The 24,756-nt window shown below is 41.4% G+C and overlaps 3 protein-coding genes across 5 annotated transcripts in view; 2 read left to right on the top strand and 1 right to left on the bottom strand.

Annotated features, from left to right (window-relative positions):
- The window catches only part of LOC136363407 (hyccin 2), a 68,339-nt gene extending 56,119 nt beyond the window's left edge, over positions 1–12,220 (top strand). For both annotated transcript variants that reach the window (XM_066322609.1, XM_066322606.1), the window contains 10 exons: positions 116–300; positions 907–1,005; positions 2,554–2,663; positions 5,467–5,599; positions 6,001–6,097; positions 7,847–7,993; positions 9,173–9,344; positions 9,627–9,688; positions 10,378–10,496; positions 11,122–12,220. In XM_066322609.1, coding sequence (XP_066178706.1) covers positions 116–300; positions 907–1,005; positions 2,554–2,663; positions 5,467–5,599; positions 6,001–6,097; positions 7,847–7,993; positions 9,173–9,344; positions 9,627–9,688; positions 10,378–10,496; positions 11,122–11,208 — 1,211 coding nt within the window. In that variant the 3' untranslated portion in view covers positions 11,209–12,220. The remainder of the gene's footprint in view (positions 1–115; positions 301–906; positions 1,006–2,553; positions 2,664–5,466; positions 5,600–6,000; positions 6,098–7,846; positions 7,994–9,172; positions 9,345–9,626; positions 9,689–10,377; positions 10,497–11,121) is intronic.
- Positions 12,221–13,434: 1,214 nt separating this feature from the next.
- On the bottom strand, positions 13,435–18,799 carry NIF3L1 (NGG1 interacting factor 3 like 1). Of its 2 annotated transcripts, XM_066322594.1 has the most exons (7): positions 18,700–18,799; positions 18,010–18,438; positions 17,154–17,316; positions 16,556–16,682; positions 16,039–16,177; positions 14,671–14,754; positions 13,435–13,809 (listed from the first exon to the last, which is right to left on the bottom strand). In XM_066322594.1, exons 2-7 carry the CDS (start codon positions 18,428–18,430, stop codon positions 13,625–13,627), a joined length of 1,119 nt encoding a protein of 372 aa, XP_066178691.1. In that variant the 5' UTR covers positions 18,431–18,438; positions 18,700–18,799; the 3' UTR covers positions 13,435–13,624. The 2 variants fall into 2 exon arrangements, with proteins under 2 accessions (XP_066178691.1, XP_066178692.1); XM_066322595.1 differs by lacking the exon at positions 18,700–18,799 and having other exon boundaries at positions 18,010–18,457.
- Positions 18,800–18,916: 117 nt separating this feature from the next.
- PPIL3 (peptidylprolyl isomerase like 3) lies at positions 18,917–23,604 on the top strand. Its single transcript, XM_066322593.1, has 7 exons — positions 18,917–18,934; positions 19,586–19,633; positions 20,775–20,849; positions 21,628–21,721; positions 22,347–22,414; positions 22,805–22,923; positions 23,210–23,604. The coding sequence occupies exons 2-7, from the start codon at positions 19,631–19,633 to the stop codon at positions 23,334–23,336; spliced, it is 486 nt and encodes a 161-aa protein (XP_066178690.1). The 5' UTR covers positions 18,917–18,934; positions 19,586–19,630; the 3' UTR covers positions 23,337–23,604.
- The last annotated feature ends 1,152 nt before the right edge of the window (positions 23,605–24,756 follow it).

Raw genomic sequence — 24,756 nt, 5'->3', positions numbered from 1 at the left:
TATATTTAGGATTCATGTGCTTGTAAATCATCTAGAGAATGTGTGTGAGATGGTGCAAAATGAGTTTTGTGTAAAAAGTCATTTCTAGCTTTTAACCTTAAAATTTATGCTCTAGCTCCAGATCCCTATTTAGAAAGTGAGAGTGAGTATTCTGCTTCCTGCTCAGAGGAGGAGGATGAGGAAGAACAGAAAGAAGCCAGCACTGTTTTATCGGATCAAAAGACTCCAGGAAAAACTAAGGCTGCATCTACACCTCCTCCCAGAAACAGCCTAGCCAAAAAAATTAAGGAGCAAAAGATGGTGAGTGTGCAAAAATATATCCCTGAGCTAGCAAACATGAAGGGATGTATAATGACAATAAGCTGTTAGTGACCACACCTGACCCTGGGGAAGAAGTGCTAAACTCATTTCAGATCAAACCAGCTGGGCTGGCTTTTGCTGTATTTTTGAGTAATCACTGTTGGTTGGGCACCATGTGAACCATGTGCTAATCCAGTTGGCATCATTAGCAGCTTCAGGAGAAGTCTAAGATGTCCATGGAGGAGGAGAAGATTGTATTGAGACAGGATGAAGAAACTGATTCCTGTAGTATCAAAAGGAGCACACAGTAGTGTTCTGGCTTGATGTTCAGCTTAATTGTCTTATTTCCTTCCAGCACCAGGGATCCCCCCACCAGTTAAGAATTACTATTATGTTGCCTCTCTGAGAATCTCTTTTCTGACTCTCTCTTCAGGAAAGAATCGTCTGACTAGGTTAGCTTTGGCAGAATGCTGCTGTAGAAGCCATTTTTGCAAATATTTTCTGTCTTTCTATCTTCACCCTTGCTCTGTGTCTCATTGGCCATCTTAGGGACAGGGATAACTTGATAGCAGGAGGAGTGTTGCTGATCCTGCTGTTCTTTTTTAGGGCAACCTGGTGGAGGAGTACTTTGAAGCTCACAGTAGTTCCAAAGTGCTCACTTCAGACCGAACACTGCAGAAGTTGCGGAAAAGAAGATTGAATCAGGTACAGTTCATAGCGAGTCACACAACTCCAGCGTTTTGATTTCTGTGATACAGAGTTCCCTCATCAAAATTATTTGATGTTGCTATTTTCACTTTATTTCTATTGATTATGTGGTCAGTGGTAGTGCTGATTTAGGTAGCAATTTTCTACTGCTGCTCTGAGCGGGGACAGTGCCCAGTTGTTTGAACCTGAGACAGTAGGGAAAATGCAGGGAGAAGGCACTCACAGCTGAAAGGTCGAAGTTGCTTTTGGAGGAGGAGAAGAAGGAGAAGCAGAATTGTAGAGACTTGTTTTAAAACATCATTTTTGTCAATGAAGTAGGGGGAATTACAAACTGTCTTGACTTACTATGTATAAGGGAAGTCTAGAGAGCTGATTTCATCTGAACATTACTGGGTCAAACCACTTACAGAACTGGAACACCTCTAAATGTTGTCACCTAGTTTGTTAGATGTACTTTGTTCCCTTGCAGTTTCTAGGAGACAAGAATAGTCTGATGGTGGTGACTGAATTACTTTATTTTTCTCTACATGTCACTTTCAGAAGACAGTTCAAATCAAGCAGTTGTGTGTCCCTACAAGGACAGGTCTCAGGGAACTGCGTAGAGTATCTGGAGCTCTTGTGCCTCTTTTTGTATCCATTTGTGTTTTAAAAGATGGCATATATGCAGACTGCCTGATACCTGCTGTTATCTGGAATTGCTGCCCAGAGTAATGTCTGGATTCTTAACAAGTTCTTTCATAACAGCTGTGGAAGGAAATCAAGGTTTACAGTGTTACAACTACTGCTGGCTTCCAAGTAGTTGAAAGTTTAGCAGTTCTGTCTCTCAGTACTTTGTCTGATACATTGCAGCTGTTTTTCCAGTGTGAACTGTCTTCTACTGCAAGGGAGTGGGAAGCAAAGCTGTTAAAATAGAAGAGAAAGAGAGGCTGGTGTAGATTTGATGCTGACTATCATGCTACTGTGCTGTTCAAGCATCAGCATCACAGCATATCTTCAAAGCTGAATGAATCCTTTGATTCTTGATGCTTTTCTACATTGAGCTATCAGCTGCAAAATATATCCTTTCTGCTGTATTTTTTTAAGATGGTGGGCATTTGTGTCTTTCTCTTGTACTGACAAACACCTGAACCTTTGCTAAGCATGTTGATTGGAGCCTTTGTTCCCATGAGCAGGGATGTGATGTTGTATCTTGTTGGTACGGTGCTTGGTGCTGTGTGAGCTCTGTGTGTATATGTTTTTCCTGTAGTAGTTTTCCCATACTTGGCAGGAAGAGAAAAATACAGTGTGTCATCTGTTCCGGTCCTAGTCTAGCTGCCTTATACTGTACAAAAGGTCACTTAGTCTCTGCTGTGTGTCTCCAGTAGCAAAACTGTGCTTAGTGGGGTCTTCATGGGAAGGAAAAAAAACTAACCACAAACTGAGTGCAGTGACAATAAGAACTATTCTCTTTAGATAGGGAGCATGCTAGAGGGTGTTTCAAGGACTCCAGGTATATCTCTTGCTTTTTCACAGCTTTGAATGACTGTCATCTCTTTCTCAACACAGCAAACACTGCATGAGCTTTTGAAAAATGCTCCCCTTGCCTATGCTGCTGAAATTAGAGACCTTAACGAGCAACATGAGTCCTTGTTTTCCAAGTGGATGCTGCAATTACAGTAAGTATACAAGGAGAATCACTGAAGAAGCTTAGTTAAAAGGCACTGCCAGTACCCTCATGTCAGTAACATCCTGTGGATGAATTTAGGAGCAATTTTTTTCTTTGTTTGCTTAAATTTAAAAGTGGGTGACATTAATTTAATTTAGTGCTTCCTGTAGACCACATCATATCTGATTAACTTCTTGAACCGAGTGTCTGAAGTGCAGTGAAGTTGCATTCTACCTGGTTAAGTTTGCCTGTGCCTCTCTGAACCAAGCTAGAGGGCATTCACAGACAGGGAACATGAACAGTGAGAGAACAGGGAAAATGAATTATGAGAAAAGTGCTTTTTGTGAGGAATCGTTTTTGTCACAGCAGCAAGTTAGCAGTGAGTAGCCTACCCTCACCATCTTCAGTCTGTGGCTGAAGCAATCCAATGGTGTAGCAATTAATTTTCAGTGCCCATGGTACCTAATGATCTGGGCATGAAGAAACACTAATGCTTTTGGAAACACTGGCAATATAAATTTTATTTGGCTTTGTGTGTATCTTCATGAGAAAGAGAAGGGTGAACATTCAGCAAATGGAACTATAGAGACCCTGTGAGATTCTGAAGCACCTTAAGGCAGAGTACCACCTCTGAGGCTGGAGCCAATACTGGTGATGAGAAAGCTCCTTGGAAGCTTTTGCAAGGAAGTGGAGTATAAGGAAATTGGTGGTCCGTGGGAAGAGACAGAGAGTGTGAAGAACACATCAGCTTTGAAAGTAGGAGAGCTGCAAGAGGAAGAGTTCTCTGTTACTGGTAATCTGGGCAGATGTTAGAGATGTACATAGCAGGGCAGGAGAAACAAATCATCCACTGCTGACAGTGAAGGCAGTGACAGCTGTTGATCACCTTACCTTTGCCCAGTGCTATGTAAGTAAGCTGTTACTCTTCTTTCTGATCAAGATAATGCTTTTTCCTGCTTTTCAAACCTAAACAAAGCTTTGTGACTCCTGTGATGACCCACGCCTGAGAGTAAAGAAGTGCTTGAGATTGAAAAATGCTTATTGGTCAAAGGGAATGACAGGAGGCAGAGGGTCCACAAACAATCATAGAGTTTTATTAGTAAATCACACACTTGGCATGGAAATTGGTATGTTAGTCTCTGACCTACTGTATAGGCGCATGCCACTGGGTTTTGGGTGAAGGGAAAAGAGAAACTAAAGAGCTTAATTTTAAAAAGAAGAGATGAATTTAAAAGTGAAAAAGAGATCACCAGGACTTGCTGGAGCCAGCTGAGGGGATGCTGATCCTGGATTCAGCATTGATCCAGGTCATAAGTTATGATCCAGCTGTGTTGGTTCAGCTGATGAGATGTCCAGACTCTGAGGGGCATTGCCTGAGTTTGTGCAGGGGGATTGCCTTTTTATGGACAGGTGTCTCTGCCCCAAAGACAGGTTTGTTGGTTTCTATGCTAATTAGTTTTCATGCACAGTTTGTTCTTTTAGGCCTTTCTGGAAAAGGGTCAGAGGGCTTTGGAGGTTTTTGGTTGTTGCAGTCCCACCTTCTAGTCCATGTCCACGTCCTGCCAATCGTTCCTGTGCTTGCACTGTACTTTGTTGTTGTTCTTTCTCATGGAAAGATTTTGCCCTATCTCCACCTAGGGCGCCTTCTCCAGTCAAAATTTGTTCTTTCTCACAGCATGTTAGTACCAGTATTACCAGTTATTGGGTTTTACCAATTATTCTTGTCTGTTAGTACTAGGTTGGCTTCACAGCCACCAGGTTATTGGTGTTTGAGACATACTATCAGTGAATTACCTTCTGGGAATTGAGAGCTCAAAAAGATCTCACTGTGGACCACTGCTTGCAGTGGTGTTAGAGGGTGGGCTTTAGCATGCAGCAGCCCCCCATAATGGGGAGCTCAAAGGGTTTTGCTTTTGACTACTTATGTAGGACAAGACACAAGAACACAAGACAGTGAGCTTCAGTCAGTGATGTTTTCATCTTGGCCACAATTTGAGTCAGTAACTTTATTTGAAGGTTCAACAACAGAAATATTATTCCTCTTGGATTGTTATTCAGGCAAGAAAAATGAGTTTCCAAGGCTGCTCATTAAAAAACAGGCGCTCATTAGACAAAATTAGTTCCTGAGAACAGACTTATCTTTCTGATAAGCCGGAGAGGGATTTAGCCTAGGTGCAGTTCATCAAGGCTGAGGCCTAAGGAGCATTTCACATATCATAGTGCAGCCTGAGAGAGGGTGAGGGATGTGACTAAAGTCACCTTTTCTGGGTCTCTACAATTCCATACCATGCTCTCTTTATGCTTTCCTGCCTCTTTCTCTGTGGAACAATTAGGATAAGAAGTATACATGAATATAGAGTAATTTTGCTTTGAAATTGTGCCTGAGGATCAGAATGGAAAACCAGTATGAAGGTTTGCTTTTTTTCCTTGTAATTACCGTGACCTGTAGTAAACATGTAATATAATTACTGGTGAGGGAAGGTATGTGACTGTTGATGACCATTTCTTACCTGAAGCTGTAGATCTAGTGTGCTGTCCTTGTCAATAGCATTTTCTTCCATCGATGTTTTGCTAGGTTTGTGAGCCTCTAGGCTGTTAAAATGATTCTTTTCCTAGGATGTACATGGCAGGTTTCAGACTCCTTGTAGCTAACCTCATTTATCAGCTGTAAGCTTAAGGTAAGCCTGGAGTTGACAATACGTGAAATTTTTAAAACCAAGATTTGCAATGGGTCATTTTGCTTAATGAATGTATGGATCTAAAAAACAGACTTGCACTTTTTTGATCCAGTGTATTTGCTGGCTTTTCTGCAGCTTGGGTTTCAATATTGTGCTTTATGGACTGGGCTCAAAGCGTGATCTCTTGGAGAAGTTTCGTACCTCTCTGCTCCTGGATTCTGTTCACCTGGTGGTTAATGGATACTTCCCCAGCATCACTGTGAGATCTGTAAGTGTGGGAAAAGCTTATGGGTTTATGTAATCATCCTGTGTTAGAGATACCTCTAGAATCTTTCAGTGTGAAATGTTAAGGAAACTTGCTGCACCCTATAGCAACAGATTCTAAGTGAAGAGCAGCTCCTCTATCTTCTAATACTTTGAAGAAAATATCCCATACATTTTCCAAGGAATTGCAGTGATTTCTGTCGTTAATAGATACTCATCACTCTAAAACCTTGTTTTATGTCACTGTTTTGAAAAGGGGTATAATTTTTTGTTCGTGTTCACTGTTTTAGGGATTTTATGGTAAAAATCAGATCATCTCTCAGAAGCTATCCAAGGGCTCAGTTTCAGATTTTCTGCACTTCAGTATCAGAGCCCTTCATAAGGAACTCCTGTTTTCTTTTTCAGATTCTCAACTCCATCACAGAGGAGGTTTTGGACCATATAGGGACCTTCCGCAGCCCCCTTGACCAACTTGAATTCATTACCAAAAGGTTTAAAGAAGGTAAAATTACTAGCTTTATGCATAAAAATGTTAGTCTACTTGCTGTTAAGAGAGCCTCGACGTTTTCTTCCCTTACAGTTTTTATACAGGCAGTTACAGTTTCTTAGTACATTGTAGTTAGTATACTTTCTTGCTTGTAATTTCTGCAGCATGTATGAAAACATGCATGCACCAGGAATATATGTGTACATACCTGTGTAACAACCCCAGGTAAGCTGTTATCTCAGTCAGTATTTTGCAGCAGGACAGCAGTGTCAAACAAGCAGGTTAGAATTGGTTTCAAAAGCAAAATTAAACAGGTATTGCCTCAAAATGCTTGCTGAATTACATCTGAATGTCTGTCTTACTGCCTGTATGTTCATATTCAAATTGCCATGGAATCTTAATTGTGTGTGGCTGTCTTGGTTTGGGAAGACAGGTATCTGCCAGGGAAGGCTGGAGCTTCCCTTGGAATGGAGACTGTAAACCACTACCACCACCCTTTTTTCAATTGTAATTTTTTCAGTTAAAAGCTTTTAGGCAAAAGATTTTGGAAATGGAAATAGCAGTTCTTTACTGGTATGTATAAAACAAACAACCACCACCAAAAAAATAAACAACTACAGCATTGGTAACAGAGCACTGTAGCAGAGGAGCAGCGCTGATGGAACCACGACGGCAGGGCAGGGCTGGCCCAGCTCTCACAGGGCGGCAGAGGAGCTCAGAATTCCAGGGCAAGCAGATGATGGCAGATTTCCCAAGACTGGACTGCAGTGAAATCCTCCAGCAGGAGCACCAATCCAGCCGTGCTTTCTACCTGAACGCCAAAAAACCAGATCACCTGGCTACCTGAAGCTCTGCCTCAAACCCCCACCCCCCTCCAAGCTTTGACCATCCCTTTGTTTTGTTAAATAGTCTTAAGTATGACACTTAGTCTCCTTGGTAATTTATGGGGAAAAATTCTTCAGAGTAAAAAGGAACAAAACCTAACCCCCAACAGTGGCATTGGTGTTTCAGTGTTTACATTCTCTTTTCATCATTACCTTAGAGTGTTTCTGGTGGGACTAAGAGAAAAAGGCAGAGTAACAGCAGTTCCCACCTGAATGCAGTCTTGCAGTATGCTACAGCTGATCTGTCTGGTTTCCATTGGCAGGCAAATATGTACGGATTTGCACAAAAACTGATTACAGTTCTAGAATTGTTTCTGGAATCAGAAATGGTTGTTCCCAGAGATAAGTACAGCATCAAGATTTTGCATTATCTGAGCTAAGTCTCTTATCTTTTTTTCAGAACCTGTTAAAATTGTCAATGAAATTATGATGCTTTGGATCCAACCCTGAATAGAAAATGTATTTTTACTGGGAGGAGGAGCTTTGAGATCCTAGTCATGTAAACCAAAAGCAGCCAAATAAACTGTGCTTAAACTTCCATTCTAAAATATATTTCAATGATCTTCAATTGCAAAAGAAACACAGCTGAAGGGGAGATTCCTGGTAAAGCTGTGAGCAAGTGGAAAGATTATAACAGAAAAGCTTAAACTGAAAAAAACCAACCCTATAGCCATGATGACAGTGAATTGAGAAAAACCCTTTTAGGTGCTCAGAAACACCCAGTATAGGTGGTAAACTAAGCTGTACAAGGAAAGTTATACTGGAGTGATGTATATGGAGAGTGGTGAAATAGACTTGTGGTATGCTGCACTGGGAGTGGGAAACCAGCTTGTGTGCAATTTCTTTGATTGGTTCTTTGCTGTTTTTTCTGACCTTGCAGATTCATCTTTAGAGCTCTATGTCCTCATTCATAACCTGGACAGCCAGATGTTGAGAGGAGAAAGAAGTCAGCAGATCCTTGCACAGTTATCCTCCCTGCCTAGCATTTACCTCATTGCCTCTATCGATCACATCAATGCTCCTCTCAGTGAGTTCCCCTGGGCCTGATGTAGCCAAGAGAAGGATCTGTGTTCTGCTTTGGGGCTGCTAAGCAAGTTTCATAAGTTCATGTATTGTTTACTATGTATTACTATTACTTAGTATGTATTACTGTTGATGTGTAGAACAGAGCTGTTGATGTATGTATAGTCCTGACTGGGAGTGTGGCTGTGCTTTATACAACCAAAACTGTATAAAGATACTGAGAAATACCACTAAGCATCATATACAAATAGACTCCAAGCTTTTGGCCCCCTTTGATTTTAGGAACTTACTGAACTGGAGACTGGATGTTGTGTCTGTCACAGCATCTAAAAAAATTCCTTTTACCCATCCATGTTGTGGGCAGAATGGGAGCTTCAGACAGAGTTTATTAGAGAAGCCCTCCTGTTGAGCCCAGAGGTGCAGTAAGGACCCCTTTCCTTTCTAAACCCCTTCTCAGACAGGGTCTAGGTGTGGCTGGACCCAGTTTTAGCCCCAGACTTAGCTGATGGTTTATGTTAAAGGATTATATAGGTGTAATTGAACTTTTGTCTCAAAAAATTAAGGATGGCAAAGCAAATATACTTAAATAAATTACTTACTTATTTATATTTAGTAATACTACTTATTACTAAAAGATCCCCATCAGAATTATTTACTACACAGCACAGGTTGGTATAACTATTAGTATAGTTCACCCTTTTTTAAGCAATATTGAAGCAGTTATATTAAAGCTAGTCAAAACAATACAAGTAGAGATTGATGTTACCCATACCAACAGCCATGGGCATATCTCTTTAGCTCAGCCTGGAGGAGGAACCTTGAGGGGCATCCCCACTTGAGGGAGGAATCTCCAACACACTCTGAAAAGGGCCTTGTTTTAGCTATTTTACCCCCTTTCTAGGCAGAGCTTCCAGCTACAGCCAGAAATTGTTGGCACACTCCTGACAGTGGAACACTGTACATTTACAGTGTATCTGTGGAAAAGGGATGGCTGCAAATGTTTTGTTGCAAAGAATTTCTCTTACTGGAACTGCAGTTATCAGGCTGTATGTAATGTGAATTTCACAAGTATTGTTTCCTCAGTCATACAGCAGAACTACGTGCATTTTAGTATTGCTTGTTTAACACCTTAGAAAACATAAATCTCCCAGTTTTGTCTGCTCTTTCTTTTCTCTCTGTCTAGTGTGGGATCAGACAAAGCTGAGGCTCTATAACTGGCTTTGGTATGAAACAACCACATTTAATCCTTATGTGGAAGAAACATCTTACGAGAACTCACTTTTAGTACAACAGTCTGGATCTTTGGCTTTGAGCTCCCTAACACATGTCCTGCATAGCCTCACTCTCAATGCCAGGTAAGACACTCTTACCCTTCACAGCAGGACTTGCCAAGGACCCAGTCCTTACAATCTGTGTTTTCTGATAATAGTGTTCGAGATCAAGATGGTAGGACCTGGGTTCCAGTTGATTGGTTACTTTTAATGAGCAGCATTTAGGTAGCAAACCTTGTCCAGTGGTGAGATTAACAACCAGGTCTTTGTGCATCAGGCAGAATTAGTTAGTATTTTCTAATGGTGGGAGGTTTGGGCTGGTTTTTAATTATTATTTTGATTTTCCCCTTTTCTCATTTCACTTAGGGGGATATTCAGACTGCTTGCTCAGCACCAGCTGGAGAAAAAGGACAACCCATCTTATCCAGGTAAGTACCCACCTTTTCTCATCTGTTTGGGGTGTTGCTGTTCACAGCAGTCCTGGGTTTTGGTATGCAGGTTACCTCTCCAGCAACAGAAGTGCTGGAACAGTTGTCTCAGTGAGCCTCACTGTATTTCTAGTGGCACTGTGACTCAGAAGGCTATCAATAGACTGGCTGGTTCTGAAGGACCGTCTGTCACATGCTTAGACGTGACTGAGACCATTCGTGGTGGGCTGCAGAGTAAAAGAATTAAAATGAAGACTGAATTTGCATAACTTGCACTTAAATGTCCTCTATAAATTACTTCTGATGTACTCCTGCTTTCTGAAATACATGTGGAATATTCTGTCACTGTCTGTAATAGGTGCTGCAGTGGATATGAATAACATTTCAATGGTAGAGAAAGCAAGATAAAAGAGTTGGAAATTAAGAGAGAATAATGATTGTAGAAAGTGCATTTAAAGTGCTATTAAAATTCCATTAGGCAACAGGGTGACTGGAATGTTAATTCAGCTGTTTTCCATTAATTACTGAAGTATTACCTTGGCTGTATACTTGCAAGAGATGATGTTACTGTAGCCACTCTGGTCTAAGCTGAAGCAAGACTTCCAGGTGGACAACATGTGGTGTGAGACCTGGAAAAATCTGACAATCTTACTACTTCAGTTTCTTGTCTTGCCTTTTCCTGTCTCCAGGGCTGTCTTTCCAAGACTTTTACCAGCAGTGTCGGGAGGCTTTCCTTGTGAACAGTGACCTGACACTCAGGGCACAGCTGACAGAATTCAGGGACCACAAGCTCATCCGGATCAAGCGGGTGAGTCCAGGGAAGAATTCTGGATATATCTGGATTATATTCTTCCAGATACTCAGTCACTTTGAATAAAAAAGATGCTCACTTGCTACTAAGTTGGGCTGTATTGTTTTAAGCACCTAGGAACTGGCAAGGGACTGAAATTCTGTAATACCAGCTCTTTCCATGTCTCCAATTTGTCAACACCCTTTACATGGATAGAGGGGTTTAGAAACACAGTGTGCTTTGGTTATTCAGCAACCTACATGTCTTCTTTTTGAAGACTGTGAGAAGTAGCAGACTATGGGGGCTGCCTGCCTGCTTCCAATAGTACTACCTGTATTTCTATAAGGAAAGAATGCAGACTTGTCATAATAATGAAGCAGTGTAGCAGTACAAGATATAGGAACACAGTGTTGAGGAACTTTGTTGTGTCAGACAAGCATAACGCACCAGCAGATTTCTCATTTAGTGACTTTTCTCAGTATTTGTGCATTTCCTCTGTTGCTCTAGTGAAATATTCTGGGTTTTCAGTAATGTAGTTGTTCAGAATGCTGTCCAGTTCTAATCCAGACTGCAGATAAATGCTAGTGCTGGCTAGTGGCTTGCCTGGCACTGGTGTTAACAATGTCTGTGCATGTGTTTTCAGGGAGCTGACGGTGTGGAATACTTACTAATTCCTGTTGATGAGAGTACCTTGGCTGACTTCTTAGAGAAAGAGGATGAAGATGTGTAATGTCTCTGTGTCCTCAGTGTCTACAGCAACTGCTCTCAATGGCTGCTGGAGAGGAGTGTATGCTCAGATCTCTTTGTCCAACCCCACAGCTGCTGCACTGATGAGTAATAATTCTCATGAATCTTGATCATTGTTCAACTACATCAGGTAGCTTGGAACAATGACTTTGAACAGCAAGGCCTTTCTTGTGCTCTAGTTGGATTTGTCTGCTTTGTCTCTTAGCTCAGACAAAGCCTTCTTCCTATCTGTGCAGCCAACCTCACAGCCAGGAAAACAAACTTGGTGAGACTGTGCCTTCTGCTCTCTACCTCAGTAGACATGAGGGTTTTATTGGAGCAATTTACTTGGGAAGTGCAAATCACAGGATGGTTAAGAGCTTTAGTTTGTACTAGTGGTGCAACTTCTCTCAACTGAATGCTGTCCCCTACTCCTCTACCATTTTAAAAAAACTAGCTTCCAGTGTATGAAGGCAAGATCTATGCTATGAGACCTCCCTTGACTGCATGAGGAAAGGAGAATACTGGTGGGTTTGGGATGCTGCGGGTAACTTAGTCAATTCTGGCAATAAAACTGAAGGACTTGTCCCAAACCCACATCCTTCTATAAGATTTAGATAATCAAAATTATGATGGGCTCATGTCATTGCCTGCTACTTTCCAATGTGCAGTCCAGGAAAATCAAGAGGCCATGAAGCTTTTTTATTGATTTTTTTAAAAGCTTGATTGTATATTTATATTTTTTACATCAGGAGTGACCACTGTTCCTGGAGGAGGCCTTAAATGCCACTTAGAAGCTCTCCCTTTTTTTAAGCTCTTGGAGATTGGGAGACTGCTGAAGCTTGACATCTTCAATTCTTTTTTTCTCAGTTATGTGGGAGGAAGTGCTATAGTTCCATCATCTCTAGTCTGCCAGCCAGACTTCAGGGACTCTATGCCTAATATTTGGTAGCTGTGTTACAGCTCAGTGTTGTAATAGTTCAAATCAATCAAATAAAGTACTTTATTAATTTTCATTAGCTTGTCTTGTCTTTCAGAGTCTTTTTATGTTGCAGGAAGATAAGAGATCCTTGTGGCAGTCATGCAAAAGCCTCGTTTTCATTATGATGTCAAATACCCGTGCAGAAGATTTCAAACTACTGAGCAGAAATATTTTGGTTTTTACATCAAAATCAAGAATCATTTGCCTGCCTTTTAATACCAGTACATAGCTTTTGAAGAGAACCAAAATACCCATGGAGTAATAGTTACCTCATCTGCCCCTCAGAGACAGGAGATGTATGGCCTGACTGTTGTATTAGAAACCTAGAGCATCTACCTACCCCACGATCACCTTGATTCTTCATATAGGTCCTCTCTCTTGGGAAAGAAGAAATTTCTTCTCACTTCTCAGCATACTGAGGTGCCTTCATGGTATTGGTAAGAATGATGACCTTTATACAGCCTAGGTAGCTTCAGATAAAACAGTCACCTCTTTCCACTTCCATTAAGGGGAACAACACATGCAGTTATTAAATAGAGACATTGCTTGATGAGCCACTTTTATTAACTTAAAAGGATAGAGCTAACAACTTTACAAATTTATAATGAAATATTTACCATCCAGAGATGATAGGGTATACAACTCTGAGATATTTTTTTCTTAAAAAAAGTAACTTGGAAAATAAAACTCATTATCAGTGGTAAAAACACTACTTGTTCAGTTTTAGTAATCCTGTAATTAAAAGCCACAGTTACAGAAACTTTTTCAAAGAAAATAACAAAGGCACATGAATTTACAGCTTCTGTTAAGGAATTGAGTTTTGACCTTACAAATCTCTTTTTGTATTGAGAATCCCTCTTTTGAAAAGCCTTAAAGCTGCATTAGTGGTAGATTGTGCAACTGAATACTAGTACAAACTACTTGCTTTGTGTTCTGTATTTGCATCTGAGTGGTGCCTTTGCACCACTGTTAATGCAAACAACTGATCTCCATCCTTTCATTAACTACTGTTTCTGAAATTTATTAGATAAAATATCAGGACTTGAACTGATAAATTATCACTTGACATGATTTGACATAAATGTAGTAGGGTAGAACTGTTGCATAGGGTTACATCTGGAGATAAGTCAGCTTTTATGTATTTTACCCAAACCAGTCCTTGTGTATCATGGTTATCAACTATCTAATAACATTAAGCAGTAACAGTAAATTTATTTAAGTACAGTCCAGTAATTGAGTAAATGAGCCTTTGGTATTCCAAAACAAACATTTATTTTTCTGACACGACAAAATATACCCCAGGCTTTGAGGGACCATATAATACAACCATTCCATGCTGGACCAGTTGAAAGCACCTTCATTAAGCGCTGCAGTTGGATAGGTCTATGCAAGATAACACTATTGCCTGAATTTCCTCTCTCTCTTCAGTTCTTTCCCCCTATGCCACCTGGAGAGGATCTCTGTCTTTCTCAGAAACAACGATGTTGATTCTGTTCTGTAGGTGGACGGCGAGTGCGTCGCGCAGCTCTGACAGGAAGCCTCGCTCAGTATTGCTGTGCTCACACAGAATCACACTTATCCCATTGGCAACTGCATCCAGCACATCGTGGTGGGACATCTCTCCTGCCATTTTGAGAAAGAAAGGTCATGGAGATCACTAATGGTACAGTTCAGGTAACCAGGTCTCTGCAATTATGAAGCATCTCAGCTAAAAGCTGTGGTGATGTGATGGAATACAGGCCCTAAGTGGAAATGCAACACCACCTGCTCAGTAGGAACATAGAACACTCCTGCTCCAGGGTCCTTTGAAAGACTCGGCTGACATCCCTGTATGCAGCTGAGTCAAACCACAGAAATTCCTTGCCATCTTTCAGTAGTTGTAAATTCTGCTAATTTGGGCAGAAAATAAAAGTGCTCAGAGTGGTCTGGAAGAGAATGGAGGAAAGCAGTTGGGAAGCCTGAGGGTCAGCTCTGCAGGGCTACATGTAAGGGGCAAATTCCTACAGAATGCAAGGGACTCTTCACATTGTTGAGCCACAGGGAATAGCTGTCCCACTGCTGGAAGAGAGAATAATGGACTAAGAGTCTCTTTGGTTAGACACACTATGGAGTTTCTTTGGAAGGTTCTGTAGACTACATTATATTCTTTTGCATTAGGGAATTCTGTAGGGAATAGAAGAAATTTATGTTGCCAAAGGAGAAACACACTGAAAGTTGCAACTCACTACCATCAGCACTGATTTTGTGTTGAAATAAATGCTCTAAGTAATGTTTTAATTCAAGTGTCTTTCACCGTGCCACACTATCTCTAATGCTAGTTTGGCTTTCTCATAGTTAACTGTTTCTTAATTATAAATACCAGGTAATTCTTTGTGGTCAAATAATTCAACAGCCAGTCAACCCTGTTATTTTCTTGCTGGGATTTGTTTGGGTTTTTTCTCTAATGGCTATTTTTATAAAAATAGTGAAACAGCAGTCTATTACCTGTGAGATAGAGGTCAGCTTCCGTTCCCTTCAGGACACTGCTCCCAGAACCAGCACACAGAGCAACTTTCTTCACTGGTGATTCTGCAGGATACAAGGTGCCACAGTTAAACTCCTTCCCCTTCGTTCAGCCCTCATGTGTGCATTGCTAGTAATTGTTTCAGATAACTACTACCTTGATTTTAGAGTCAATGTAAATTTGTGGGAGGAAGAGACATGTCAGTTTGAAAGAGTCATGGGTCTATAACACCTCTGACAATACAGCAAAATCTCCTGTGACGGGCAGATTTTTTCAAGGAGCAAGAAACTTTGCAGAAAACTCCAGCACAGAGGTGGCTGCTGGTGATTTTTCTCCTAGTGATGTTAGTTAGGTTTCTGAACTCTTTAATAGAGGCCCACTATTTCCAGGAGTCTTGTGTTCACCACCGTGAGTTTCCCAACTAATGATGCCACTAAGGCAGCATTTTGCCTCTGAGATACACTGATTCCTAACTTAGAGCTCTCAGAAGGCCAGTCTTAAAGCAAAAGCTGAAAGCTGCTCCATGCCAATAAAAATTGTCCATTTGCTGTGATTGCATATATGACCGTGACATGAATTTTAATTCTTCATATACATTACATTCACTAAAAGGGGGACATACAACATAGGGAGTTGTCAAAATCCGTTAAGGTTTCACAGTAGGTTGCCTTGCGATTACTGTTGATTTAAGTGGAGTCACACAACTTCAATCCCACGCCATAAGAAGAGGCTTTGAAGTAGTTTGGGGATTTTTTAGTAGAATTGTCAGTCTAATAAGATTTCTGCATCCTAAGTTACAAAGAGTTCTCAACAAATTTACTCTCACAAATTCTACTGGCTGTGCTCCTTGGACATTAGGATAGGTAGCTAGGACAAGAGGGTATTTACTCCACATCTCACCAATGACCCCACTGTTTGAGCTAGTTCATCAAAACACGGTTCTGTGTTCATAATTATATCATAAAATGTCTTACTCTTAAAGTAATTTGAACTTTAACCTTCAGTCACAAAAGAGAACATAAAATGAAACAGTACACCTTTGTGCCTGATATCCTGAACAGGGAAAAAAAAAAATCTTTGTCATTATATAAATTACAAAAAACAGCATCTTTCATTCAACTTGTGCTGTCCCTTCTTCACCATATCGACCAGTGTAATATAGAATCCCATCAAAATACAGGTGAGATTTTTTTCATATGCTGTAAATTCTAAGACGCTGTTTCTTAGGCCTAGTTCTTGGAAGTAAAGGTGTTAAAGACAGCAGTGTTTCCCCCTGTCATGCACACACTGATGGTCCCTGTGTCCCTGCAGTGCCAGTGCCAGCAGCAGCCTGGCCCACAGGCGTTTACCCAGTGTCCTGCCCGCTCCCAGGGCCACACGGACGTGCGGGAGCTGCAGGTGACCCTTGACACGCTCGATGATGTCTGACAAGGACACCGGCTCGCTCAGGGTGCACAGGCGTCCCATCCCAGTATGGGCAAGGAGAGGCTGAAAAAGAATTAAAATTACTGTCAGAAAGCTGATTCCACATGCTTGCACTGCTTTCCACACTGTAACAGGATGAGTGCATTGGGCGTGCAGGAACATCACTGAACTTCGAAAAAAAGTGCCTGTGTGATGTTCTCAAATGTAACATATGAACAATACCAGCTATTGGAACTGATTTAAGAATTAGTACAGATCACATAAATAGTTTTCATTGCTTTGAAAAATGTGTGTGGCTTCTAATCCCCATATGCCAGTATTTCAGACCACTAGGGTGGCACTGGAAAGCTGTGATGCCACTGACTACTGCATTTCAGTGTTCAGGACACTCAGTTCACACAAGTAATACATCCACAGGAAGTAATTTTGTGATTTTGTTACCTTTTGTAGTAAGAGAATCTCTGTCTTGTGATAAAGACCGCTGTTCTGGGACAATAATGCCACCACCTCCAGCAGTGCTTTCTGAGAGCAGTTCAAACTGACTCGTGTTTGTTCTTCACCTTCAACCCTGAGGAAAGACATGCCTGGTGCTTGTTAAGAAGCTAGATAAAATTTCGGCATTGTAACTATTATATTACAGCATTATAATTATTAATTTTGGCATTATAATAATTGCTATTCTATCCCAATGGCTGTTCTACCACTGAGAAAGTAAAAAAAGGCAGTGTTGTAATAGCCTAGATTGTCCTGGAAGAAACAAATATGGGAATTTAACTCAGTTGCCCACATCAAGTCTCCTGTTAATACTCTTCTTTAACACCCCTAATCTATGTGATGATAGACTTGAGTTGCTATTACCATTTAGCATGACATAGATTTACCAGAAAGGGATGATTACTCCTTAAGTTTCTCATTCTGTTGCTGAAAAATACAGTGGCAATGCACAGGGGAACAAAATTCTTAGAACAGTAAAATACTATTACAGCAACTTACTGTTTCAAATAACAGGAAGAATACAACATTAGAGTGGAGCAGATACCTGGCTGGGAGAGTAGTGAGACTAGAGATCTCTGGGATGTCTTTGATTTTGGACAGCACTGCATCCAGATGCTCAGCATCTGCACAGAACTCTACCCGGTGAGTGCCCTCAGCTGGAGAGCTTGGTGCAGTTGATGGATGCAATGGGACAGAAGTACAGGCACCTGAGAAAAGAGTACAAGATCGCTGGTTTATAAAGCAGGCTAAGTATCCTGCCACTGATTTAGCACATATCTTAAAGAGATCCATGCACATTTTGCACTCAAATCCTTTTTCCCTGACCAGAACTGTGGGCTTTTCATTCTGCCTCCATTAGGCACAGTGTGTTTTAAGTCCAAAGAAGCTGATGGATGTACATTATTTGCCATTTTTAATGCCATCAGTTTTATCCTAACAATTGTACAAACCCAGGAGTTTCTGGTTTGTATAACAGGCTGGATAAGACATACCTGTGAGCCACAATACAGGATAAAAATCTAAAATAATTTCACATCATTTAAGTCCTTTGTAAATATTGAGATCTTGTACTTTATAAATTAAAGGTGGTGATTCAAAGTCAGTGGTCTCAGCGTTGCAACCCCAGTGGGCAATAAAATATGCTCCACCAGTTCCAGGAACATCCAATAGTAGAGTCATGCATCTGAAAATACCCTCTTGTGTTTTTTATCTGGTATACATCACCAAGAAAAATTTCCTAAAATGTTTTTAAGGTTATAGTACTATAAAAATATTAGTAAAAATGAAAACGGTCCTCTAGTCACACCTTTAAAAGTTGAAAGGCAAATGATGAAAGGTGACACCTAAAACAGCATACATCTTAAATAATTTTAACTTGTTTGTTCTTAACAGAATCTCACCGAGTCCCTTTGTTAGCCAGTTATTAACTCCATGAGGTATGGCATCGTACGCCGTATGCGGAGAATAAATGCCGATTCTGTTCTCCAGGGCTCGGACCACCAGCCGTTCCTTCCAGGTTTTCCACGTTACTCGCTTGAGTGGTGTGAATATAGGAGGGTGGTAAGAAAGAACGAGGTCTGCTTTCTTCTGCACCGCCTCTTCCATCACCTCCTCAGTGAGGTCGTTAGTGAGGAAAAGGGTGTTCACGGTGTGGGGAGGACTTGGTTCCACCAGCAATCCCACATTGTCCCAGCTCTCAGCCAGAGCGGGGGATGCGAAGTCGTTCAGGGCAGACACGAGCTCCCGGAGGTTCATGAGGGCGCGTAGGGGCGGGCGGCCCAAGGCACAGACGCGGTGGAGAGGCGGGCGGAGCAGCGGCATGCGGGGACCTGTGCGGGGCAAACACAGGCCGCCGTGAGCCCCGGGAACCCCCGGCCAAGCAGCAGCCACGGCCGCTGCCCTGCTGCCGCTCTGGGCGCCCGTCCACCCCCGGCAGCACCGGGCGCCCTCCCCGCCCCGCGCTGCCCTGCACCAAACGCGCCCAGCTCAAGCCTCATCCCCCTTCCCGCGGCAAATCCACCCCGCAGAGCCCGCCCGCAAGGGCGTTCGCTCCTCGGCCCCGGGGCACGGCCGGGCCGCACCGCGCTCACCGCCCGCAGGAGCAGGGCCGGCGCTGCGGGGCGGGACCTGCGCTCGGCCCCGCCGCTTCCGCCGCGCTCGGCGGGCGCGGGGCGGCCCCTCCGCAGTGCCGGCAGCGAGCTGAGGGCCGTCTCTTGTCCGGCGGCGCGCTGCCTCTGCATCAGCCCCGGCAGGCTAAGGCGTTCCCCGGACACGGCGGGCGGTGCCGCGGGCAGGGGCTCGCCGGCGGAGGAGCCCGGCTGTCCTGTGCGCGGCGTTTCGGTGGCGGAACCTCGGGCACTGAGGGAGCGGTAGCCGCGGCCGCCGTGGGGACGGGGAGCCGCGGGTAAGTGGTTGAGGTGGGGACACGGAGCCGGGGCTTCACCGGCGAGGGCGGCTGTATAGAGGAGATACTAGCGCGTAAACCTGGCGACTTCTGCGCAGCCGCGGGTTTATTTAAGCGTTTTATTTGAAGGTATTACAAAGATTTAAAAAATCTGATCCTGTGCTTGGATGCAGGTACCTGTCTGTTGCAGGCACTCGCAGCTGTCACGAGCTGGCCCCAAATCACACTTACGTTAGGTACTGGCATGTGGCTTTTACCCCTGGATTTCTGCCATCTGCTGTTCTACCAACTGCCACAATATTTGCAAGGACTGGTTGCTTAGTATAAATTTTCATCCTAGGAAAGAGTATTTTTTGCCCTCTTCCCCTTTCCTTAAGCGGTCTTTTCCTACTCATTTTTCATTCTTTATATGCTGTGTAGTTGCTTAATGCAAAAATTTAGCCAGAGTCACCGGAATGGCACCGTAGAACCATGGTGGTGTAAAAGCATGTAACCAACAAATACTTTAGAATAAAAAACAAATGGAGATTAGCAGAAAAAAACCCAACAATTTTCATATGTTATCTTTGCAGGAAATCCCTGTATAGAAGGATACCTCAGCTTTTTGATAAGCAGGCATGGTAAGAATAAAAGCACGTTTTATATATTTTCGTTCTTTCTGAAACCATCATCTTTTGGAAAGTTAGTAGCTGTTCTCCATCTTAAGGGATTACATATTTTACTCTGATGCTGTGATGAATTTGTCATGAAAAGTTCAGGAGTTTCATTTCAAACTTATAAAAAGATACTGTGGAAAGGTTGGTTTACATCAGTCTAAAACATAATTATGCTTTCACTTTAGAGATCCCAGATGTTAATGTTACTTTGGCATATATTTGATAATCTAGTTTGGTTTCTTTTGCACAGAAGCATTAGTCTAGTTGCAAGAATATACCTTTGCTTCAGGGTATGTAAACCTCTGCACTCACAGGCTTTTAAAAGCTTAGCAATTCAAGAAATGGAGATAAGACTATTAAACTTAAACTGTTCATACACCTTCTATAGCATCTTCATGGACATTGTGGGCAGCTGTCTCCTTTACTTGTATACTTTTGGAGCAGTATGCCAGTATCAATGTGATGCTGATTTTTATTAGTTTTGCTGTACATTTATCCCCACAGTAATTGTTTTTGCATAGTTCAACACTTTCCATAGAGGCACTGTGATATATTTGGCCCAAAGAGATAAATTTGTTTAGGTCACTGGGTAACTGATTTTAAATTATTTGAAGGTAGCTTATAAATTCTTAAGAAAAGTAAGTTATTTTGTCATTTTATTTGTCTGTGAAGCATTGTTATATGCTGCCATTCAGAACCAGCCTTATCAATGAAAAGGCTTCAGGCATCAGTTGCTCCTCTAGTTGTAAAGCAGTGAGGTGTGTGCACCATCCAAAACAGATGTAACTTTGATTTTTCACCTTTACATTCAAGTGACTGAGTAGGTCCTGTTTGCAAATGAATAATGTATTTCTGGAGTATAACAGCATACAGCAGCTACTGCATTACCATGGCAAACTTGATTTGTCCTGAAACTAAATGAAACCGAGTGATTTTACTGGAAATGCTGATGGTTTGTGACAGTAGCCTTGCTAATGGCCAAATGTTGAAACAGTGGTTATATGCAGTGTAAACTTGCTTATGTTCTTGGTGGGGCTGGGAAATAGAATAGAGTCTGTTAGCATTTTATTGCTGATTTAATTGTTGGGTTTTGCCTTTTGCTCAGGCTGTCACGCTGCATACTGATGTGGGAGATATTAAAATTGAACTGTTCTGTGAGCGTACTCCAAAGACTTGTGAAGTAAGTCAAGTGCCAGGATTGCCTAGTGGTGAAACAAAGCAGTAGAAATAGTGACGACTCTGGAGGAGGTGAAGTGGCTTTTGCAATTTCACCTTTTCATGTGATGGAATAGCAACATTTTTAGCTGATGCAGTACCTGTTCCACTCATGGAACTTGTGCACACTGTCATACTGCCTAGAGTTTGATACCTGTTTCTCACTTGATAAGGTTTAGGTAGGAGGTACTTCTCTTGAAGTTCCAGCATCTCCCAAAGTGTCCTTTGCCTTTAAGGGGAAATACAGCAGCTAGTATAGAATTCCCAGATTTCCATGGGTTTACTCATACCTTCACAGAGTTGATTTTAGTTTAAAAGAGTGAGACTCACTCACAGTTTGTCAGGGACCCCAATTTGGAATTTTTATAATAAACTGAAATCTAAATAAATTTCATCTTAATGAAAAAACTGAGGCATGAAGTTATTGATTACAAAATTACATGTGCAGAAGGAAATTGTTGAATGGGAATGATACTTGAGAGCACACCTTAGGTTTCTTGTTTGTTCCTCGAGTCCGACAACCTTGCACTGAAGGCTTTTTATTCTGTGTGTGTGTGTGACACTATCAAAGGTGTTTATTAGCTATGATTTGTTTATGACTATTCTGTGGCAATACTCTGTGGAATTCACATGGTCACAAAGCAAAGCAGAGGTAAAAGCATTGGTCTTGCCAATGCTCTCATTTTAGTAAGATACTACTATTTTTCAGTTGTTTGTTAATACGGTTTGTTTGATTTTTGTAGAATTTCCTGGCTCTTTGTGCTAGTAACTACTACAATGGATGCGTATTTCACCGAAATATAAAGGGCTTCATGGTTCAGACAGGGGATCCATTAGGTAAATTCTTCTGTCTGGGTCTTTCTATGGAAAAATGTACATAAAAATAAAATGTAAGGAAATAAAAGGGAGTTATAGGTGTCAAAACCAAAATGTAAGTAAAGTAAAACTATAAGAGTTATTGTATTGTTGATAACAGGTTTTTATGATGAGATTAGTTTTCTGTGGTGGGCTTACAGAAGTGCAGGTGTTACCCCAGTTTTAAATAATCATGCATTCTACAAACTTGAGTTTTACCAGCTGTTTCCACTAAATATGATGGTTCTGTTGACTTAAGTAGAAACAGTTGCTACTGTGCTTTGTGTGGTTTCTGCCTGAAAGGCTGAGTCTAAGGAATTTGGGGATTTGGCTCCCAGATGGTGTCAGCTATTTGGGAGAAAAGCTGATACAGTTGTGTCTGTTCATACTCATACTTAATTTAATTTAAGGATATGTCAGTGTTTTGTTCTGCTACTTAATTAGGTTCCTTATATAGAGTTATGTCTCAGTGCTGTGTCAAGAACCTGCCTCAAACTAATTGCAGGCTGCTTAGTGTCTTTGTTGTAAAATGTAGTAACAGAACATAATTCCTGGATTTTTTCAGTCTAAAAATCCAATAATTTCTACTGTGGTGCTTCTTTGTCAGGCACTGGGAAAGGAGGTAACAGCATCTGGGGCAAGAAGTTTGAAGATGAATTTAGTGAATATCTAAAGGTATTTATGTGCTCTCGATACGCACTTACATTGTCATCTCAATTTTCTTTACAAAACTTTTCTCTTGGTTGGAAAACAATTAGCTTATTTTTAAAATAGGAATAAGCATTTCTGTGCTTGGCAAGTAAGGTTTGAGGGTTTTTATCACTGAAAACAGAAGTAAAAAGAATTCCTGACAGCACTTTTCCTGCATTGAAAGCAAAGAAGTAATTTTTCACTGTAAGAGCCATTTTGCGGAGTTAATTACTGATCATGATAGAATATATTAGCAACCAAGATTTGTTCTTAATAATGGTAGTGAGGAAGAGCTCTAAGACGCAGAGCACTTTGCACAGGTTAGTCCTGGTTTCACAGATGTGTATTCATGCTGAGGTTTTTCCCCTTGTTCAGCACAGTGTCCGTGGGGTGGTTTCCATGGCAAACAATGGTCCCAACACCAATGGATCTCAGTTCTTCATCACTTACGGCAAACAGCCACACCTGGACATGAAGTATACAGTGTTTGGAAAGTAAGTGATTCAACTGCATGCCTCTATCAGAGTGTGTGAGGGGTCTGAGTATTTCAAGGCACATGCAAATGCTTGAACTTTTCAGAGTCTGTCATGGATGCTTAACATTTTCTTTCAAAATACCTTATCTGCCACATAAAATGTTTTGGTTGTCTTATTTTATATTATTGGCTTGCAAAGTCCTTGCCTTGTGATACTTAACTGTAAAGTGTTTTGAGATAACCTCAACAGTGAAATTTAAATCATTATTAGAGGGCAATTTCCAGTGCTTCTGTTTTTCTTACAGGGTTATTGATGGCTTGGAGACCCTGGATGAGCTGGAGAAGCTGCCTGTGAATGAGAAAACCTATCGACCTCTCAATGATGTTCGCATTAAAGACATTACAATTCATGCCAACCCTTTTGCTCTGTAGCCACAGAATGCCTCAACACATTTTTCAGAGACTGGTCAGATAATTCCCAGATTATGGGATGTAAGAGCCATCAAAAAGGGGTACTTCAGCTGGATCGTATCTTTGCTCATTGAATGCAGAATTTTCAGGAGCTGTGACATTGTTTGGGAGTTGTCACAGAGTCTTGTGTTTCTGAAGCCAGGTTTTCCAGAGTATCTTCCAACATTTTGATTTTTAAACACTGTTTTTTATTTGTAAAATAAAACCCAAAAGTTTATTTTTTTCCTAATCTTTGTTTTTTGTGTTCGCTTTCTGAATGATGCTATGTTAAAGCAATGTCCTTTGCTTTAATTTCATGCTACCAGTTTGTGAAACTTTCTCGCAGTGTCATCTTCCTTAATCAGTTTTCTCAAAAGAGTGAAGATAAACAATTTTTTTCCCCTAGGTGAGAGCAGTGTCATAAATAGATGAAACCTATCCTTCCAAGAAGATGAAAGAACCTATTTAGAGGAATGTTTGCTCTTGTGCTGCTGTGTTGGAATGATAACCTCTTCAAGCCTCCCCTAAAGGTAGATGGAGTAATTTCTTCTGCTTTTGGCACTAGAGTGTTGCTATGAAAGAGTAAGTATTTCTGTCCTTACACAGCTATTGATTGAAACTAGGTGACATGGGTTTTCTGTAACTTGTTTTTATCACTTTTTTGCACAACAAAGCGGTAAACACAGCAAAGAGCACTGCCAAAAAGGCTGTGGCCACATGATGTTGAACAGATAAAAGAGCCATTTTGGACTTCTTCTCCCAGTCATCTTTCCACTCGGTGAGCATCCCTCATCCTCTTTCCACTCAGTGAGCATCCCTTAGCAAAGCCTATTCTTATATATATGCTTTGTAATCTCTGAGAGCCTCAAGTCTGCATCAGACCGTCATTTCCCATTTTGAGACTTGGCCTCTTAAAATAATGAGAACTCATTTCCAAGAGGAAGACAAAGGTATGCCAGGTACAGATTACTGAGGTGTTAATGAGAAGAGTTAATCAATGCCTGCTCGAGGGGACAGAGTTTCTGTATTCTTCATGGAATGTTGCTTTAAGCTCCCAGCCGTTTTTCCAGACTAATTACATTTTAGTGTAATACTTCAGTCAGGTAAAGGATTTTATTCTTTTAGCTCTGTGCTCTTGTCTCTTCCTTATGATCAGCAGCAGTAGCAAGTAGATAGAAGTGTGCAATGGCACACTTGACTGACAGTACTGCCATGCAGGAGGAAGGACATACCAGGAAATTTCCTACAGTGCAAAGGAACTGTAAAGAATAATTTTAAATTGCACTGAACTGGAAACAATTTCGGGTCTTTTTTTTTTTCCTCCACAAAGAGAAGACTTTTAGACAGAAAATATGAAATATGGCAGCACCAAGTACTTTGCTCTCTGGAGGATACACATTAA

Source organism: Sylvia atricapilla, chromosome 7, assembly GCF_009819655.1.
Source record: "Sylvia atricapilla isolate bSylAtr1 chromosome 7, bSylAtr1.pri, whole genome shotgun sequence".
Lineage (NCBI taxonomy): Eukaryota > Metazoa > Chordata > Aves > Passeriformes > Sylviidae > Sylvia > Sylvia atricapilla.
Note: the sequence above shows the minus strand (reverse complement) of the source record. Positions and strands in the feature narration are given on the sequence as shown.